The sequence below is a fragment of the Neophocaena asiaeorientalis genome, unplaced genomic scaffold (genome assembly GCF_003031525.2).
Source record: "Neophocaena asiaeorientalis asiaeorientalis breed wild unplaced genomic scaffold, Neophocaena_asiaeorientalis_V1.1 scaffold251, whole genome shotgun sequence".
NCBI lineage: Eukaryota > Metazoa > Chordata > Mammalia > Artiodactyla > Phocoenidae > Neophocaena > Neophocaena asiaeorientalis.
The window spans coordinates 10,869,613-10,892,078 of record NW_020173377.1 but is presented as its reverse complement, the minus strand read 5'-3'; the positions used below and the strand labels follow the sequence as shown (position 1 = coordinate 10,892,078).

General features: G+C 40.4%; 1 protein-coding gene across 2 annotated transcripts in view; it reads right to left on the bottom strand.

Annotated features, from left to right (window-relative positions):
• Nucleotides 1–22,466, bottom strand: part of SYNPR (synaptoporin) — a 292,879-nt gene that overhangs the window by 108,949 nt on the left and 161,464 nt on the right. For both annotated transcript variants that reach the window (XM_024746440.1, XM_024746441.1), the window contains one exon: nt 10,092–10,216. In XM_024746440.1, coding sequence (XP_024602208.1) covers nt 10,092–10,216 — 125 coding nt within the window. The remainder of the gene's footprint in view (nt 1–10,091; nt 10,217–22,466) is intronic.

Below are 22,466 nucleotides of genomic sequence, written 5' to 3'. Positions count from 1 at the left end.
CATTAATCCACTCTTCACTGGCTTTTTTCCCTTCCTTGTCTCACTATCCCACACCTTACTGGTATTTCCAGGAATCACCTGCCAAGAAAACTACAAATCCTTGTCTCAGCATGTGCTGTTGGGAGAACTCAAACTAAGACATCCTTCTATGGAATTCCCTGCCACTGTCCTTTTGGAGAAGTGCTACAACAAAAATGTTCCCATTCTATCAGTGACTCAGGTTGCCAGGGGAACAGTGCGGTGGGGATGAGGTAAACGAATTGGTCATTCTCTAATTTTTTAATTTAACCCATTCCATGGCAGCAGCCAGTGTGCCACATTTTCTGTGATCTCTGCAGACATTCCCTACAAATGACAGCTCCTCTCTTTATGTAGATATCTCCAAATATGACTGTCCTTGGTCTACAGCTGTATTCTGCCAGGTCCTTGCACCAAATTCTATTGATACAATTAACAGCAAGGAAGACACCATTCGGTGAATACTTGAGGTGCGCCAGACTCTGTTTCACGAACAACTTGTATGACCTAATTGAATGCTTACAACCATCCTATGAGGAAAGTACTCTCATTTCCTTCTTAGAGTAAGGAAACCTAGGCCCAGAGAGACTATAACTTGCCCATCTGCGGGGTGGCAGAGCTTGGATGTGAAGCCAGGGGTGTGGCCAGAGATCCACCATTAATCCTTTGGCTATACTATCTTCCATTCTCCCCACCTGCCTGCCCCAGAGAACCACCAGGTCTCATCACATCCAAAATTTATTTGAAGGCATAACATTAAAATGAGATACTGTAGTTATAAAGTTTCTGAAATTTTAGCCAAAAAGAGTGAAACCCTCTGGTAATGAGAAACAATAAACATGCTCAAATGTAATTGCAAAGGCAGCATTTCCTGAACACAAGATATAAAAAAATTGCAGCTCTTAACATTTTTATTTTCCCCAATTTGGCCTTCATGATAAAAAAGAGTTTATCACCATCGCGCTAGGGCAAGGATCTTAGGGGGAAAATGTTTTCCCCCACGACAGAGCTAGCATTACCAAATAAAGGCCCAAACTCCACAGCTTTCCTGGCATCAACCTCCACCCGTCCCCACGTTCCAAACAGAAGTGGGCGAATCAGAGCAAGTGGCCAGAGTCATAGAGAGAACACTGCTTCTGCAGCCAGTGCCCAGCAAGCCGCCCCGGCTCACCTCTCCCTCAAAACAGAAGACCCATCGTAAATTCTGTTTCAAGGATCACAAAGATCAGACTCAGAATCTCATTCTCCCATCCCACTCCCACCAAACAACCCCGGGAAGATCATGCTTGTGCCACTGAGTGTTTCTGTTCTGTACTTTGGGAGCCTTTCATTCTCCCATTAGCTTAATGAGAAAAAAAAATCCAGGCCCAATAAGAATACCTTCTAGGGCAGCCCAAATAAGCGTCAAAGAGTTAAAGCAAGTTAATAAATAAGAGATAGTTAAACATGTACACATCTCTTAAAGTTTGCATATTGGGAGAGAGAGGGATAGGGAAGCTCCCATTCTGTGTAAAATATAACATAATAAAGGGGTCATTTTCTTGTCTTGAGGGTCATTTTGCTAATTAAGTAGAATATCTTCTTCAGCTCTCTATTTTTAATTACCTTTTCTTGGTAATGAAAGTAAAAACAATATACTGAAAGAGACTTTATTGAGTGCCAGGTCTTGTGTTAACCATTTCCTATACATGATTCACTTAATACAACACTTCTATGAAATAGTTAACACTGTCTCTGTTTTCCAGATAAGGAACAGAGGTGGTAAGCAATATTCTCAACAAAACACAGCAAGGAAGTTCCAGAGCAGGGATCTGAACCCAGGCAATCCACCTCTAGAGTTCAAGCTACATTATGTTGCTTCAGTAAATTCACAGTGTAAAAAGTCATAAAACTTACTGGAGAAAATCTGGAAAATGTGGACAAGTGTACAAAGAATATTTGATGCATTCATAATCTCACCACCTAGAAATAAATTAACAAGTTGATGCAGTGATCATGACATAATCTCTATAAACAGGACATGGTTTTTGTTGTTACCCCAAGTGAAAAGCTGTGTGGTTAATCCCCAAATTTGGAGAATATATTTGCGGTGGACTGACAAACTATGGTGTACGTTTTAGACAAAATTCATTTTGGAGGCCTCATGGATCATCTCCCAAATCTAAGCAATCATCTGTTTTTCAGAAACGAAGGTTGAGTACATGCTATTATGACTGTCAATTGGAAAAGACCTACCACATATGCTAAGATACCATGACAGAGAAAACCAACCGTGGCTTCAAATTTGAAACCTGAATTGAAAACCACTGAAGGAGATTTCTGACCAAGCTGGTTTTCATATGAGCAACAGCGTACAACATCTTTTAGAGTGAGAGAAAATAGGGATCGATCTGTCTATCTATCTATCTATCTATCTATCCATCTATCTACCTATCTGTACCTCTCTCTCTACCTATCTATCCATCTACCTGTCCACCTGTCCATCCATCCACCCACCCACCCACTCACCTACCCATTCATCCATCCACTTTCTTTAATGTTGGTAATTCACACAATGGTAGTGTCTTAGGTTGGATTACCCAGAAGCAGACCCTGAGATCAAGATTTGAGTGCAACTTGTTTTTGGAAGATTCATCTCTGGAAATACCAATAGGCCAGTGGAGAATTGAGACAGGAAAGGGAAAGCAGGTAGTAAAAGGTGTGTTAATTAATGACCATGTTTCCACTGTGGGAAGTACCTGCTGGGTATTCTGAGAGATGGTGTGGGACCTGGCTCAGAGCTGTGCCTCAGGAGAGGTGAGGCACTCAGGATATTTATCCTCCAACAAACATTTGTCACTGGATGAAGGCTGCTCCAGGAGATATTAACTCCCCAGCATTTCTGGCCTGCCCTGCGTACTGACCAAGGAAGTTCCTGTGGCTTGAGAAAGCCCTTTAACAGCTATATGGGTTTACAATAAAAAGTGTAGGTGTGAATTGTGAGGGACTAACAGGTATGGGCAATGGCAGCATGTGCTACAGCCAGCTAGTATAAAATAAAACAAAATTGGAATCATTATATATATATATGTATATATATATACATATATATATATATATATATATATACACCCTTAAATGTTATTTGAGGAAATGACTTTCAGTGTCTGCCTACCACATTTTATTTAACTGATTCCCTATTTTTGGACACATAAGTTATTTCTAATTTTGAGGTACTTAGAATAATTCAATAATAAATACCTTTGTACACACTTCTTTATATCTCTGGTTATTTCTTCAAGATAAATTAATCAAGGGCAATTTTGTTAATTATCTAAAGCAGGGATTACTAATCCCATATCTAGAAGAGTGCTTGACATTGATAGAAAACTTAATATCTTTTTTATCCGGACAGGCAACTCCAGACATAAAAGTGACATAACAACTTAATTTACTTTTCATGATGAATCTGCTGTTATTCTCTATACTCAGTTGTTCTCAAATGATGGAAGATTTTTATGCCTTTATTATAGAAACCTTTTTGACTGTCTAGCCAAGGTGGCAAGTTTATCACCCATCATCAAATGAGCTGATTACTTTCAAGAAGCCAGAGGTGAACGCCTTTTCTATAAGAAGGTCGTTAACAACCTTCTCTCTTTCTTCACAAACATCACCTCACACAGGCTTAAGGGAAAATGGTTTGAGCCTTAGCATTTTGCATTTTACTTGTCTGAGGGAAAAACATACCGAATTCTATTTACCATTCATTGTCCAACAACCTGGCATGCTTTCCTTCCTACAGAAATATCTCATGAAATTCCTCAATGACCACCATTCATTACCTTCAGTGGACTTTTAGTTTTCACTTTTCTTTGAAGTGCTGAGTGGTATCACTCATTCACGACGTATCCCTACCTTCTGTGAAGCCTACACTTGCCTGGTTGTCCCACCCCTTTTCCTTCTGCCTCTTCTTGGTCTCGCTCAGCCACTGCGCTCCTTCATTTCTTCTAAGTGTGGGTATCTCTCATAGATTAGCCCTGTGTGCCCACGCTCCCATCTGTCTCGAAGACCTCTCTTCATCTAGGACTTACTTCTCACTCCATGAAGATGACTCTTGGAGTCCCATTTCCAGGCTAACCCTATCTCTTCTTACGTGGGGTTCAAGCATGGAACTTCTTGATAGAAAACACAAACACAGCATGATCAAATCCAAATTTATCTTCTCCACTTTAAAATGGTTTTCCTTCTTATTCTCTCTTTACCTTCTTGGACTCTTTCCCCATATTCAATCACACAGGAGTTCAAGGTCTTCTAAAATCTTGTCCAAAGTCATCTTTCCAGCTTTACCACTTTACTCCATCATTTTTGGCTCTACTCAGCATGTTTCAAACAACCTGAACATTGCTTTCTTCAGTTTTTATTCAAATTAGTAGATCATATTACACAACATATGACATCCAAAATCTTGAGTCTGATTTTCTATGTGATGCTGAACAAATTTCTCTCAGCTCAGCCTTCTCAAACGGAACCTCAGAACCCCCGTCATAGAGATGGTGCAATAATTATGTAGTATACTCTGACCCTTCAAACTAACCTTTGCCATGAAAACTTTTATTCCCATAGCCCCTAAGCTCTCCACTCTGATTTCCTGTCATGTGACAGGCATCATATATAAATGCAAAGTGTTAGTTGGTATTCCTCAAGTAGGCTTCCTTCCGATGTGTTAAATTTCTTTAAAATAAGAAACTCTACTTCCCATTTTTGTGGATAAATAAAGTGCTAAAAATATTGAACACAGAACCCCCCCAAATTATCAAATGAGTTTTCTACGAAAGTAGCATATTACAGTAGATGAGGAAAACAGTTAAATGCTGTTTGTTCATTTTAATCACAGACCAAACAGGTCGGGTGACAAATGCTTTATTCCCATAGTCAAAGGACATATTGCTGAATTAAATTGCTTCTGATAGAAGCGTGCATGAAAAATGCATACATGTGGTGGTGTGAAGGAGTTATAGTTTGGGCTTATTTATTGGAAGCAGCACATGAATATTTTGTAAATTATCTATGATTTTTTTTTTTTGCATTACGCGGGCCTCTCACTGTTGTGGCCTCTCCCGCTGCGGAGCACAGGCTCCGGACGCGCAGGCTCAGCGGCCACGGCTCACGGGCCTAGCCGCTCCGTGGCATGTGGGATCTTCCCAGACGGGGGCACAAACCCATGTCCTCTGCATCGGCAGGTGGACTCTCAACCACTGTGCCACCAAGGAAGCCCTATCTATGATTTTGTAAACTGAGGTTATCTCACATTTGGTAATCTGATAAGGGAGTTAAGTAGCTTTCTTTGATCTGTCATTTACAGACTAATTGTTTTTGTTCAAATGACTTGGCATTAGAGTTTACTGTCTTCCTTGTGTTTTCAATAAACGGAATAATCAGAAACTGCTGAATACTCTCGTTTTGTTTCTAAGATTATGATCAAATCATTGACATTGGTTTGTAAAATTTTATTTTTTTAATTATTTATATTATTTTTTAATAGATCTTTATTGGAGTATAACTGCTTCACAATACTGTGTTAGTTTCTGTTGTACAACAAAGTGAATCAGCATATGCATACATATGTCCCCATATCCCCTCCCTCGAGCCTCCCTCCCACCCTCCCTATCTCACCCCTCTAGGTTGTCACAAAGCACTGAGCTGAACTCCCTGTGCTTTGCTGCTGCTTCCCACTAGCTATTTATTTTACATTTGGTAGTGTATATATGTCGATGCTACTCTCACTTTGGCCCAGCTTCCCCCGCCCCGCAAGTCCATTCTCTATGCCTATGTCTTCATTCCTGCCCTGCCACTAGGTTCATTAGTACCATTTTTCTTTTTTTTAGATTCCATATATATGTGTTAGCATATGGTATTTCTTTTTCTCTTTCTGACTTACTTCACTCTGTATGACAGACTCTAGGTCCATCCACCTCACTACAAATAACTCAATTTCATTTCTTTTTATGGCTGAGTAATATTCCATTGTATATATGTGCCACATCTTCTTTATCCGTTCATCTGTCGATGGACGTTTAGGTTATTTCCATGTCCTGGCTATTGTAAATAGTGCTGCAATGAACACTGTGATACATGTCTCTTTTTGAATTATGGTTTTCTCAGGGTATATAGCCAGTAGTGGGATTGCTGGGTCATATGGTAGTTCTATTTCTAGTTTTTTAAGGAACCTCCATACTGTTCTCCATAGTGGTTGTATCAATTTACATTCCCACCAACAGTGCAGGAAGGTTCCCTTTTCACCACACCCTTTCCAGCATTTACTGTTTCTAGCTTTTTTGATAATGGCCATTGTGACTGATGTGAGGTGACACCTCATTGTAGTTTTGATTTGCATTTCTCTAATAATTAGTGATGTTGAGCTTCTTTTCATGTGCCTCTTGGCCATCTGTATGTCTTCTTTGGTGAAATGTCTATTTAGGTCTTCTGCCCAGCTTTTGATTGGATTGTTTGTTTTTTTGATATTGAGCTCCACGAGCTGTTTGTATATTTTGGAGATTAATCTTTTGTCCGTCGCTTCATTTGCCAATATTTTCTCCCATTCTGAGGGTTGTCTTTTTGTCTTGTTTATGGTTTCCTTTGCTGTGCAAAGACACTGGCTTGTAAAATTTTAGAAGAAAGTAACTTTTTGATGATATCCATCACCAGCATCTTGCTAACCCAACTTACTTCTGAAACAAATGACTTCAGAGTAATCTGAATAAATTCTAGTAGTGTCTCTTACTACTGAAATCTTCCTCGAAAAGATAGTGGCACAATATTTTAAAGTACCCAAATGCACAACTGAAATTGCAACTCTAGTAAAATTGGGCCTCTTTGGAATGTATACCTCCTACATGGACATTAGTGGGACAAAAAGGTAAGACATTCTGTGGGAGGAGATAGGCTAATCTTGATTTCTTAACAGTATAGATAGTAAATATTGTATAGATGTGATCTGCAGAGTGGCAAAAGCTTTCCTGCTTTTTTCTAGAATGGTGGTTTTTAAAATGCTTCTAGGAGACCTAGGGTTCTGAGGAGATATGACAAGTGCGGTACAGCCGGGGGTGGGCAATGTGTGTGGCAGGGAGAGGGCACAGGAAGACCAGCTGGATGTTTCAAGTCCCCTTCCTCCCCTTGTTCAACTTTTCCAATGACTCATATCTGTTATATATAGAGAGCTTCAGAGCAAGATAAGGTATGGAAGAAAAGTTCTGCTATTAAAAAAAAAAAAAAAAGGTTCATAATTTTTGTTTCAGAACCCAAGTAAAAATCTTTCAAATGAGCAGGCCACTATACTTACAGATGGTAATAAACCTTTTAATACAATTTCTCTAGCTGCTTTTAATTGGGCCAGTAATATATCTTAGGAAGAAAATGAAGAAGCCCAAGGCTGGAAAATGTTTGCGTGAAAGGCCTTTTCAAATTGTTCACTTAGCTAAGGACTGTGTGAAGTTAAATATCACCCTGCTCTCTACCACCACCCCAACCTAGGCACTGGTTTTCCATCTACACGGGTTTCTTGACTGGTATATTTTACTTTGAGGGACAGAGAGACCTGTGTTCAATGTTCAGCGACCTGCTGCTCTTTAAATATTAAGGGACTGGGACTTCCCCGGTGGCACAGTGGTTAAGAATCTGCCTGCCAATGCAGGGGACGCGGATTCAATTCTTGGTCTGGGAAGATCCCACATGCCGCGGAGCAACTGAGCCCGTGTGCCACAACTACTGAGCCTGCGCTCTAGAGCCCGCGAGCCACAGCTACTGAAGCCCGTGCGCCTAGAGCCCGTGCTCCGCAAGAAGAGAAGCCACTGCAATGAGAAGCCCGCGCAACGTAACAAAGACCCAACACAGCCAATAAAGAAATTAATTAATTTATTTATAAAAAAAAAATTAAGGGACTGACCTTCAAGTCATCTGCTTCTACCATATCTCTTGGTGGGAAATCCTGGTAGAAAGCAATGTAGACCTTACAATGTCACGAATAATGTTACTAAGCATCCCATCCCTGTTGCCCAGCCAGTGAAAATTCTCATCTCCTCTTCTAGATCCCCTGTGTTGATGAGTAAGCATGCATTGGCTTGGCCATTCCACACTAAAGCCAAGGAGTTCCTCCAGAACCTTCAGATGTGTCAAGCATCCCCACTCCCACTTCCACTAGCATAGGAAGCTCTGGTAATTGCTAAATTACCAGGCATTCTATACTTAATATTTCTCTGCTTTGGACTCCCTTATTAGTTAATTAGGAGAGTATCTACTTGAGCAGAGGTGTTTGCAACTTTTATCACTGTATGACTCTTAAAAACCATTTAATACATTGGTATAAATGCCCTGTCTGCGTGATTCATTGGCTGTGAACTGAGGCACTTTTGTTTTGGACTAGGAAAAGTTCACTAGATCAGTATACTGAGGATGCGTTCCATGATATACAAATCTTCTGAGATGCTCAGTGAGAAAGGGTTTCTGTGGCCAAAAATGTTTGGGGACACACTGTGTTCTTGGTGATTCAAAATGTGTATTAGAATGGCAAAGTGCTAAGAAGTATTTCTTAAACTTATTTTATCATATAATTTAAAAATTCTGGGAAGTCCCTGGTGGCACAGTGGTTAAGAATCAGCCTGCCAACGCAGGGGACACGGGTTTGAGCCCTGGTCTGGGAATATCCCATATGCCGCGGAGCAACTAAGCCCGTGCGCCACAACTACTGAGCCTGCACACCCAGAGCCCATGCTCTGCAACAAGAGAAGCCACCGCAATGAGAAGCCCGCACACCACGATGAAGAGTAGCCCCTGCTCACCACAATTAGAGAAAGCCCACGCACAGCAACAATGACCCAACACAGCCAAAAATAAATAAATAAATAGATAATAAATAAATAAATTTATAAAAAAATAATTCTGCCTCCCTCCCTCCCTCTCTCCTTCCTTCCCTCTCTCCCTCTTATTCTCTACCTCTTTCTTCTTACTTTCTTCCTCTTTTCTTTTTAGAAACATTAAATATGTAGGGCTCCATGGGAAAGATTTTGAAAAACACTGTACTTGCCTATTTAAGCAAAGTTTTTAGGGGCTAATTTCTACTTTTCTCTGTAATTCCAGAACCAGCACTGTATCTGGCACAAAATGAATATTTGACAAATGTTTGCTAAATTGAAGGGCACACATGAGAGTATATTAATAAGATGTCAAAATATTATGTTGAAAGTGTTTTACAAAATCACGCCAGTTATTTGGTACCAAGTGTTTGGTACTTTTACAGAAACAAATTATTTAGAAATTGAATTCAATTAATCCACTTTGGGTAGATGGATCAGAATCACAAGATGTCTGATTTGGGACAAGTCCTAGTAGGTATTTAGTCATCATTTTATAGACAGGTCTTATCTTTCATAGTGAATTTATAAAGAGGTTGAAAGAGTTATCTCAAGCAACTGAAGTAAAGGAGTAAAGATGTGAGTTCTGGGCTTAACCCGAGTGCGCTCAAACACTGACTCTGCCACCTACTGGCCAAGGAAATGTGGGCAAATATATCTGCGCCTCAGTTTCCTCATTTGAAAATGGCGATGGTACTTGTACTACCCTCAAAAGGTCACTGTGGTGACTTAATGAGATTCAAGCTAAGCACAATGGCACATGGAAACAATATTAATATCATTAAACGCATTATCAGACAGGATTGCATAGTCACTATGAAATGAGAGGTGACCACACAATTGTAGAGAGAATTTGGGAGACCTTAAAGAATTATGGACGGGAAGGAAGAAATTGTATAACTGAGATCTCCATATTGATGGACCCCAATACTGGGCAATCTGTAGCATTTTTTGGGAGAGGGAGAGTTAATTCTGGTTTGAAAGTACAACTCCCATGGAATAACTCTTCCCAGGGTAGGGTGTTAGGTGGGCCTCCTTTTACTTGTTTGGGCATTCTTCAGGCTCAGGAAGAATCCTCTCTTTTTACTCATAAGTCCCTGGGAGATTGCATTTTTTAAAGAAACCACAGAAAGAAGAAAGTGCCCTGCCCCTCCGGGAGACGAGTGAGCACAAGTCACCATTCCCTACCTGAACGGGTAGGCAAATGCTACGTCAATGCTGAGGTTACTTTCCGTCTTGTTGACACAGTCCACACTCAGCCGCAGGCCTCCGGAATAGCCACCGCATGTTGCAAATGCAAAGATTGCAAAAAGCTGTGGAGAACAAAGAAACAAAAGAGAAGGCGGCTATTAGGATGGTGCTGATCTCACGAGATCTGTCAACAGGAGCTCAGCGTCTCACACTGAGAAAGGTTGGAGTTCTTCTAAAGTGCGGCATCTTATTTGGTTCAGGCTGGAATGAAGGCCAGGGTGATGATGGGGAATGGGGTGGTGGGGTCTGAAAAAACTGTCTGGAAAGCTGGAGTAATTTTGTTTGTAGAAAAATTAAACACAAGGACAAAATATCTGTTTGAGGCCAAATATCGGTGTAAAGAGCTGTCACACCTCAGAAAGTAGAGAAGGTAAACTCACATCAAAGGCTCTGGAGAGCTACACACCAAGGGATTAATGATGGATACCTCCAGGTAGGAAGAATTTGGTACGTTTCCTTGCTTGCTTCTTTTTGTTTATCTGTATTTTTTGCAATACACATGTTTTGTCTTTTGGAATAATACAGATTTTTAAAAATGCATAGTCAGAGAATTTTAGAGTTGATGGGTAGAGGAAGAGGAGGTATCTAAAATATGCTATTCCAGAGGACAAGATCTCAGTATATGTCAGCCTCAATGCCCCTTTGGTGGTTCCAACTCTGTATTCCTTGCTCTTTCTGAGTCAACTACTAAAATGTTCAGCTGGTTACAAACTAATGTCATAGTCTATCCTAGTGCAGAACATGCATCTATGGGAATTAGGTACTGAAAATTAAGAACAGGAACTCAGAGAAGTCTTCCAGAGAGAAGATACATCTGAGACGGTGAGAATGGCATAAGATGGGAAGGAAACAAATGCCAAACTTTGTCCAGTTAGTTTGGCTAAATTCAAAAGAACTTCCTGCTCATTTCCAAAGAAAGTCAATCAAGCGCACTTAAAACTCACCCATTCTGTAATACTCCCATTTATTTTATTTTAATTTTGGAATGTGGGATCTTCCCGGACCAGGGCACGAACCCGTGTCCTCTGCATCGGCAGGCAGACTCTCAACCACTGCGCCACTAGGGAACTCAGCTTTTTATAGTAGCTTGGAGTCCCCATTAGGAACACCAGATCACTGCATAGCGAGAGGAATTCTTGTGTAAGGGTTAAGTGCATGGGCTCTGGAATGTGACCTTGGGAAAGTTGCTTAATGCACCTGTGAAGCCGGCTGGTCCTGAACTTTTGTTTGTTGGGGTTTTTTTGATTACTGATTCAATTTCATTACTAGTGATCAGTTTGTTCAGATTTTGTTTCTTCCTGATTCAGTCTTTTTTGTATTTAATTTTTTTTTATACAGCAGGTGGTTCTTAGTTATCTATTTTATACATATTAGTGTATATATGTCAATCCCAGTCTCCCAATTCATCCCATCACCACCACATACACCCCCCCGCCCCTGCCCCGTCCCTGATTCAGTCTTGGAAGATTGTATGTTTCCAGGAATTTTTCCATTTCTTTGTGGTTATCTAATTTGTTGGCATATAATTGTTTGTAGTAATCTCTTATGATTTTTTCTATTTCTGTGGTGTCGGTTGTAACTTCTCTTTCATTTTTGATTTTATTCATTTGGGCCCTTTCTCTTTTTTTCTTGATGAGTCTAGCTAAAGGTTTATCAATTTTATCTTCTCAAAGAACCAGCTCTTAGTTTCATTGATCTTTTCTATTGGTTTTTAGTCTCTATCTCATTTATTACCACTTTGATCTCTATTATTTCTTTTTCTTCTACTAACTTTGGGCTTTGTTCTTCTTTTTCTAGTTCCTGTAGGTGTAATGTTAGATTGTTTGAGATTTTTCTTGTTTCCTGATGTAGGCCTGTATTGCTTATAAACTTCCCTCTTAGATCTGCCTTTGCTGAGTCCCACAGATTTTGGAATGTTTTGTTTCTATTTTCATTTGTCTCCAGGTATTTTGTGATTTCCTCTTTGATTTCTTCAGTGATCCCATGGACCAGGAGAAGCATATTTGGTAGCATGTTGTTTAGCCTTTAAGTATTTGTGATTTTCACAGTTTTCTTCTTGTAATTGAGAGTCTGGTCTTATACCACTGTGGTGGGAAAAGATGCTTGAAATGATTTCAGTCTTCTTACATTTAAGACTCATTTTTTCATCTAACATGTGATCTATCCTGGAGAATGTTCTAAGTGCATTTCAGAAAAATGCACATCCTGCTCTTTTGGGGTGGAATATTCTGTATTTATATATTAAGTCAATCAGATATAATGTGTCATTTAAGGTCAATGTTTCCTGATTGATTTTCTGTCTGGATGATCTATCCATTGATATAAGTGGGGTGTTAAAGTCCCCTACTACTATTGTATTGCTGTCAATTTCTCCTTTTATGTCTGTTAATATTTGCTTTACTGTTGGATTAATCTTTTCTATTATTATGTAAGGCCCTTCTTTGTCTCTTTTTACAGTCTTTGCTTTAAAGTCTATTTGATCTGATGTAAGTATTGATACCCCAGCTTTCTTCTTGTTTCCATTTGCATAGAATATCTTTTTCCACTTCTTCACTGTGTGTCTTTCACTCTGAAGTGGCTCTGAGGCCCGACTGAGACTGTTGTGGGTATGCTGCTATGTGGGGCTGGACCCCTGGAGCAGGAGACACCTGGAGGGGTGCCAGTGCCAGCTGGGGATGCCTGCTGGGTAGAACGTGGCAGCAGCTGCTGTGGAAGAGCCAGCTGGGGCAGGCAGGTTGGGCAGGGTAGGTCCTCAGGGAAACACGTGGTTGGTGCACATGGTGTCAGCTAAGGTGATGGAGAGTGACAGAAGTGGTTACATGCTCATGCTGAGCCCGCGAGGTGGATGGAGAGTTTAAAAAAAAAATGGCACCTGCCACTTCTTCTGTCTCTGGAGAAAATTTCACCAGATCTCTGCCTCTCCAGCACATGCCCTAAAATTTAGTCAATGAATCTCTTTCTTCTATGACACAGGCACTTCTTAAAAAAAAGTTATTTACTTTATTTTTGGCTGCGTTGGGTCTTCGTTGCTGTGCACGGGCTTTCTCTACTTGCGGTGAACGGGGGCTGCTCTTCGTTGTGGCGCGCGGGCTTCTCATTGCTGTGGCTTCTCTTGTTGCGGAGCACGGGCTCTAGGCATGTGGGCTTCAGTAGTTGTGGTTCGTGGGCTTAGTTGCTCCATGGCATGTGGGATCTTCCTGGACCAGGTCTCGAACCCGTGTCCCCTACACTGGCAGGCGGATTCTTAACCACTGCACCACCAGAGAAGCCTGACACAGGCACTTTTTAAGCTGCTGCTTCTGCACTGGGACTTGGAGTAAGTGAGTATGTATGTATGCTCTTCAAGAACTAAGTCTCAGTTTTCCACAGCCCTCCAGCTTTCCTGGACATAAGCCGCTCTGGCTTTCAAAGCCAGACGTTATAGGGGCTCATCTTTCTGGTGCAGCTCCCCCAGGCTGGGGAGCCCAATGTGGGGCTCAAACCCCTCGCTCCTCAGGGGAAACGACCATGGCTGTGATACCCCTCCCTCTGTGGGTCAGGGCACCAGGGGTGACAATGAGATCTCCGGAGGATAAAGCTTTGATTTATAGCATTTGCCAATTTCCATGGTGTAAATACTCCCACCATGGCAAATTCCAAGCTACCAACACAACACCTCTGAACCTTGACTGGGAAGAGACCTTGGGCTTCTTTCACTGATTTCACTTCAATTATTCATTCGTTTATCCATTCAATCACTTATTATCACTTACTGATTTAGCTACTGTAGGAGAGACCGTTGATGCTCTGCTGAGATCCCCGCAGCCCACCCTACAGGCCACCTGCATTTTCAGGGGGACAGTCCTCATACGCATCAAAGGCTCCTCCCCAAACACTCGAGGTTCTCCGCTGAGGGCTTTCTCAGGCAGCAGGAATGCAGCCTGTGACTGGGGCACGGTGCGAGTCTCTGGGAGTCAATTCCCTGGCAGCTTCCAAACAATGTGGGATGGAAACTGGTGGATAAACCCCCAGTGTCCCTGTCTGTCTGTGGGGAAAGTTTGAGGTGTGTTCAGTATAGTTTCTTCCAATGGGATTAAGCCCCTGTTGCCCACAGCAACATCTGCTCACAAACGACACCCTTGGTGGGCGTTTTCCTTTTTCTGTCTCATTTCCCCACTCATCATTGTGCTTCCTGGCATTACTTCTCAGGTGACCTTGCTGAGTCTAAATTCTTGTATTTTCAAAAAGCAGGTCTCAGGATCTGCTTTTGAGGAATGCAACTGAGACAGTTACCAAACACGGACCCAGCACCGATTACTCTCTAGGCACTGCAGTGGCCCTAGGACTGTATTAATGGAAGGACTGGTACCACTCAGTGCACCTTAGCTCATGCCTCTCAGCTTCTAGCTCGCCACGCTCTCATCTCTGCAGCCCTCTCCAAAGAAGCTGAGCCCCTTTGCAAACAGAAAGTCTTCTTGGACTACGTTGTCCAGAGGAGGGCTCCTGACCCCAGCCCACGCCACCCTGACTCCCATTATTCCCTGCCGCTGTTGTTGTTTACCTGAGCAGACATTTAAAAACCTGTATTTGGTCGGATAGCGTATTCACCTGTTTATGTTTTGTCTGACCACTTCCCCGAGGAAAGGTAATACCCTTGTCTGTGTTTACTGATGAATCCCAGCCCTTGGCACGAAGTAGGTGCTCCCTAAACACACGTTGACTAAATATAGTTGGCTCCCCTACCTCCAGGGAACCTGCTGTCCATTTGGGGATGCAGACAAGTGGATGAACAGGTGCAGTGACAGTGCTTTACGGTGGTGGCGGTCACTGGAGCATGCTAGAGAAAAATGTGGTGCATGCTTGCAGAGGAGTGGAGGGGATGTGCGGAGTGGAGTCTGGAGAAATGGACAGCTAAGCAGACACCAGGCAAGCATGCCAGGTTTAGCCACGTAAGAGGGAGAAAATGAGTGTTTTAGGCAGAGAGAGCAACAAGTCAAAGATACTCAAGTGAGCAAGTGAGGCACATCTCGGCTGTGCAGTTGGTAGGACAGGAGCAGACACTGTAAGATGGGAAGAAAGTGGTGACTCCATTCAGGAGGCAAGAGGGATGTGTCAGGTCTGGTCTAGGGAGGATCCAAAAACTAAGGCCCCTGAGCCATGTCCAGTCACATCCATTCACTCACGTATGGTCTACGGCTGCTTTCAGGTTACAATGATAGAGCTGAGTATGGACAGTAAAGATTCTACGGTCCAAAAAGGCAAACCTATTTACTATCTGGTCGTTAACAGAAATCGTCTGTCCGCACGAGGAAACCTGAGTTTTAGGAGGGGGTTGGGTTTTCGGCAGGGGAGGGGCGTGACAAATCTGCATTTCAGAAAAGCCACACTGGCAACAGTGGAGAGTGCGGGTGGAGACAGGGCAGGACCTGATGCTGGACGATGAGCAAGTGTCTCACTTCCCCAGACAGTCTGCAGACGCTTTGCCAGCAGGACCACACCTCAGTTCTCTTTGTATCCTTGCTGTGCCAAAACATGGTAGGCGGCTCATAAATGTTGTCAAGTGAATGAAAATATGAATGAATGAGCAAGACAAGATGAGAGGATGAAGGGCTTGAAAACGTGAACCCTGGCACCGAAGCCCAGAATAATAAACACTGTGAAGGCGACGATGACGGCGATGATAACGATGATGATAGCACTAAAAAAATCAACCACATTTGATTCTCGTGGCCAGTCTCTTCAGTAAATACATTATTTATATGAGCCCATTTAATCCTCTCAACAACCCTCTGAAGTGGAAACATAACCCCTCATTTTTCACATGAAGAAACTGGGTCAAACTGCACGCCAAGATCACATGGGTTATTGGTATGTTAAGTAGTCATGGTTTGAACTCGGATCTGCCTTTCTCTAAAGTTTATCTTCCCTCTTCCCAACTCTCCCAGGGCTGTGAAGGGCATCTCACTTGGCTGGAGCAGACTATGGAAAGACTAATATCAATTAAGGGCTAGTTAAGGCTTTCTCTGTCACATCAATGCTCAGGAAGCCAAGTGAGGACTAAATGAAGCACCTGTAAGACAAAGTCCTGATCATCAACGTGGATGCCAGTGGCAGCTCGTGGATCTTGCCTCAGCCTCACAAGGCTTCGCTCTGCAGTATCACAGGACATCAGGGGGGAGGAACTTAGAATCTGGTATGATAAAGACACTGGAGAAGCTGCCAGGAGTAGTTCTGCCAATTACATTTAACAAGCCCCTCTTCCTAATTCTCAGCCACCCATGGTGGGTCGGGGGTTGGGGGAGCGGGGTTCCTCACTTTCACTCTCGTCCGTCATTCAACAGCTTATAGGTGAAAGAGACCCAGTTCCTGCCTCTGATGAACCCCTCTGGTGCCTTCTCCTTTTATGATTTGTCTTGGGCTGAGTCATTGGTCCTCAGCACCCCTGAGGAGCATTTCTGGGAACACAGCTGTTTAAAAGAGCTGATTACTCACTAATAGCCCTGGAAAAGTGAGGAATACACACTGTCAGGATATTTTCTGGAGCAGAAACAGTGTTTAATTAACTGTGGCTTCCCTCATAGCCCAGAGGCTGCCCAGGAGGACCTCAGCTGACTGATGAACGCCTCTAAAACTTAATGTTCCAATTTTACTCATTTTGGTGCAATTCTTCTTTCTTCTAGTGTTTCTTCTCTTATTGATAATTGGATTTTTCCAAAGAAACTGACAAAGCACCTATTCTGGCCATCAGTTTATGGTTACTGCAACACTCTGACCCAGAAAGTTTTTGTGAACAACCCTGTAAAATCTCATATGAGGCCTTCCCGTGAAGATAAAAACTGCAGGTCATCCCTGGAAGACAATATAATTCTATCTTATTTGGAGGCACTGAAAACCATGGTCAAAAAGCTCTTCCCCATAGAGCTGTATGTTTTTTCTCGTAGTTGTATATAACTATCTGTGTTCTTAACCAGCTCCAATATCTCCCACGCTGCTTTCCATTTCAGGCTACCTGTCAAGAATTGTATACTGTGCCCTTCTAGCTGCTTTGTGATTTATATGAAATCTTCCCAAGCAAAGGCAACCTCCTGAAACTGGTACTTCATAGTAGCACCTGAGGAATTCTGACCAGGCCTTGCAGAAGGAGAACCCCAAATTATTTATATAGCATAAGAAGTTTCTGTTTTCATTTTCTTAAACCTGTAGCCTGGAGATGGATCACTTAATAACGTATTTGGGCACAGGTAACAGAAAGCTTGATAAATAGTGGCTTAAACAAAGAGGACTTTGTTTTTCATATGTATTGAGAAGTCTACAACTAAGTGGCTGCTGGTATGATGATGTCTGAGCCAACATCTCTTTGTTTCCTGTGGTCTCTGCCTCATCACCAAAAAATGGTTGCTGCATTTCCATGGATATCCTTAGCTGCACGGGAGCCTAAGAAGTGAATATTTGGCTTTCCTGGGCTGCAGAGGGGAGGTAGGCAATGGTACAAGGGCTGGGAATGGTTATTCAGTCAGCCAGTTGCCACTGTCTGCCCCAGAAATTTATGGGAGATGAAGAAGTAAAACAAGCATTCATGGCATTTTATAAAGGCAAGATAGCATAGTCAAGCCCATTCAGCATCTAGTCATTTCCTCTTCCCTGGACAGTACCTAGAAAGTCCTGTGCCTTATATGCTAAATTTAACACTTGCCCATGAAGAGAAATGTAAATTTCTGCTTGAATTTTATTTTCCAACATAAAGCCTGACATAAATCTTTAAAGTAAAATGCATGACTGAAATAGTAAAAATAAATTGCAAACTTCATGCCTATTAAAAAAATAATCAAATAAATTTTGAAGTAGTCAATCAATGAACTATTATGCGATACTTAAAAAGTATGAAAAGCAGTATAGAAAGTTATAGGTGATCTTATGTAAAGCAAAAAAAAAAAAAAAGCAAATTGCCAAGTATGACATATGTGCATTACATTTTTGTAAAAGGAAGTATTTATACATGTATACATTTTTAATGGACTTGAAAAGGTCTAGAAATGTTGTACTGAAGTATTATCAGTTTTTAACATTAAGGAGTAAATTTTGGAAGCAGAATCTTATTTTTAAATTATTTTTGTATTGTTTCAACTTCTTCCAATAAGCATGCATAACTTTCGCAACTAAAAAAAAGATATTATTAAAGCAAATTTACCGTTACCAAAGGGGAGAGGGAGGGTGGGAAGGACAAATTAGGCATATGGGATTAACAGATACAAACTACTATAAATAAAATAGATAAGCAATAGGATTTACTCTATAGCACAGGGAATTATATTCAATATCTTGTAATAACCTACAATGGAAAATAGTCTGAAAAATATATAACTGAATCACTTTGCTGTACACCTGAAACAAACCCAATATTGTAAATCAACTATACTTCAATTTTGAAAAAAGATCTTATTACAATTGCAAATTTAGACAACCTCTGGGTAACTTGAACAAAGTAAATTCAGACCTGTCATTAGACAGCTATGCTATTTTTAACCTCCATTTTGATGAAAAAAATGTAAAATCAAAGAAAACCCACTCCCTTTCAGAATTATCTTCATAATACCTTCAAATTATTTACATTTGGGGGAGGGACAATATAAGAATGGGGGGAAAAGGGTTATTATGGGATTATATGAAATCATGTGTGTGAAACTTCTAAAAATTGTAAAGCGCTATAGAATTCAAAGAATCTTTCATTCAGTAAAAAAAGTTTAAAAATTATTTACATTTATAGAGAGTGTAAATGGAATCACATTTTTGACTTGCTCATTTATTAAAATACTTCGGCAAAGTCACTGTTTACAATCAAGGTAAGACTATTTCAAAATATACCATGGGAATATATGCTTAAGAATGTGTCAGTCTTCAGTTGAGTAAAAGTGTAACTTACCTTTTGTCAGATTCAGTGATGGTCATTGTTTTTAAAGGACTCCACTCCCATTCTCTCATATCCGTCATAACGGAGTAACAAGAAAAAATAAAAATTCCACAGAACTTCTCACTGAGAACTGAAACCATTTCTCTGACACCTGACTTAAAAGTCTTATGAATTAATTTCTTGCCTATTGTAGTGGTTTTGAACTTGACATTTTTCTGGAGAAATCTGATCTTAGATCACTGAAGAAAATCATTGATAGATATCTAAACCGCACACTTTTGCTTGACAGGAAAATTAGAGTAAGATAAACGCATGGAACACAGCCACTGTTCTATAATTTAATAACATGTATAGAATACGGTGGCATGAACTATTCCCTGCCAGAAGCCATGTTTTCATGATAATGTAGCATGTTTAGAATTTTTTTAAAACTAAAGTCACAATCCTTTAACCCCATTTTTTTTTTTTTTTATAAAGAGCAGGCTTTAGTTACCATGTCTCTAAATAGAAAGTAAAAGTCAGGTTGGGATTCTATTCTGGATGAATTCGGTGTATTTCATGTGTCTTCTTTAAAATTCGAACATTTCATGAAACAGAGTTATATTTATATCCATAAAGCAAATTAGAATAACATAGGATTATCTGGGGGAAAAATACTGATCCATAACCAACTGGCCACATTCAATTAATTCTTTTCATTAGACTGTATGGCTGATTAAACAGAGAAGTTTCTCTCATTCACTCTCCTTTAAAAAAAAAATTAAAACAAAAAAATTTTGTCTTAAATGCAGCTTCACTTTAATGAAAGACAAGCACAGGGTCCCACAAAAAGAACAGAAGGAGCTGATTTTTTCTGCTTGTTTAGCCATTTTTATGCTTGTGGCTATATTATAAATAAATAAAATCCAGGGCTTATCAACTATAAGCCAGGAATATGAACAGGCATCATATTTAAGCTCATGAACTAAGAGGCAGAAACCCAGAATGAGTCATAAAACCATTTACTGTCAAAAGAATTTTTAAAACATGCAAATAACTATGTAGAGAGATTCAAAGGCCTTTCTACATTCTACTTGCTTTGCACACACCTCACTGGCAAGTCGCATCTCTCTACTGTTCATACTTCAAGATATTTGTGAAGTTCTGATTGTTCTGATTCTTGACCTGGGAATCAATGTCTGAACCTCCCAAACATAATGCACAGTCATCAAAACACTTCTGGAATAACAGGGCACTTGCTACCATGTATTATTTTGATTATGTAATGGAAAAGAAGCAAGCCTGACATAGGCAGTTAAAATGTAGCATTTATTCATTTGAAAAATACCCAAAATACTAGAGTAGAAGTTCTGGAGGAACAGTTTGAAGTATATTCTAAAGTAATATTTTCTAATTATAATTCTAATCATAACAACACAACTGCTGCTACTATTTAGGGAGCTTCTACTTGTGTCCAGCAATACACTTGTCTTTAATAACTGTAATGTGCTTTACAGACATTATCTCATTAAAATCTCATACCTCTGTGAGGTAGGTATCATCATCACCCGCATTTCAGAGCTGGGTAAACCATGGCATTGAGGGGTTAAGTGACTCATCCAAGACCACACAGATAGAGAATGACAGTTTGAATCCAGGAGGTCATTGCTATACTAAAAGGAACAATTAATCATAAAAATCTAATTGGTCACTGTTAGAGGATACTAGTGAACTAAAAAACTCGTAAATGAAAGGGAAGCATCAATCATTTATCTTGCCTTTTCTTTAAGAATGCTACTAGTAAGTGACCTAATAGTAGAGAAGAAGTTTGCCTTCATAGAACTATTCACCTAATAATGACAAAGAATTAGAATATCACCATTTTGCAACCTGTTATGGACTGAATATTTGTGCCTCTACCCTAATGCATATGTTGAATCCCTAACCCCCACTGTGGCTGTATTTGGGGATGATGCCTCTAAGGAAGTAATTCAGGTTAAATGAAGTTAAGGGTGGGGCCCCAATCCCATAGGATTAGTGTTCTTTTATTATTATTATTTTAATTAACGTACAGTTGATTTGCAATGTAGTGCCAATCTCTGCTGTGCAGCAAAGTGACTCAGTTATATACATATAGACATTCTTTTTTTATATTCTTTTGCATTACAGTTTATAACAGGATATTGAACATAGTTCCCTGTGCTATACATTAGGACCTTGTTGTCTGTCCATTCTAAACGTAATAGTTTGCACCTAGCAACCCCAAACTCCCAGTCCATCCCTCTCCCTCCCGCCCTCCCTTACGGCAACCAAAAGTCTGATCTCTATGTCTGTGAGCACGTTTCTGTGTTGTAGATAGGTTCATTTGTGCCATATTTTAGATTCCACGTATAAGTGATATCATACGGTATTTGTCTGCAACTAGAGATTATCATACTAAGTAAAGTACGTCAGAAAGAGAAAGGATTAGTGTTCTTAAAAGAAGAAACATCAGGGCTTGCTCCCTTTCTCTGTATCTCTCCCTGTGTGTACTGACCAAGGAAAGGAGCACACAGCAAGGTGGCAGCCACTTACAAGCCAAGGGGAGAGCCCTCAGAATGAAATCTACCTTGCAAGCATGTTAATCTTGGACCTGTCAGCCTCCAGAACTGTGAGAAATAAATTTCTAATTTTTAAGCCACCCAGTCTTTGGTACTTTGTTATGGCAGCCCAAACTAAGACACAACCCTTAACAAATTAATCTAAACACTGATGACTGATAACACAAAAAGAGAGACAGCCAAATATTATGTGCCTCTAATGGAAGAAGATCTTACCAATTTTGAGGTATTCTTTGCAAAAAAACCCCCAAAACCTGAATTTGATCAAGTCTCTATGTCCAACTGCCAACTTACAAAGAAATGCAGGAGAGAGAGAGAAACACGTGTAAAATGACATCACAAGGGTGAAATCAGCAAAATCCAGATGCCGAGAAACTCTCCAGGTGTAAATACCTTGTTTAAGAATAACAACAATAAATTATTAAACTGTATGAATAACGACACAGAGGAGGAGACTGAGAGAGAAGAGCTTATGCATGAAAAGGTCTAAAAGATATATCAAAAATCCAGATTTCAGAAAACTAAAAAAAAAAGTCATGAGATTAAGAGAGATATTTGGAAATTAATAGATATTTGATGACAACTGAATTATTGCTCATTTTTAAGACATGTGAAGTGGTATTGTAGCGTTTTTGTTTTCAGTACCTTTGAGAGATACACACCAATTTATTACAGAAGAAATGATCTAATGCTTGGGGAGTATAAAAGGAATAATGTTAGCTATGAGTTGATTATTGCTGGAACGATGAGGAAACAGAGGCTCATTATATTATTCTGTGTTTTTTATATGCTTGAAATTTTCCATTATTAAGAGTATTTTACAAATTTGAGATCATATTATAAACC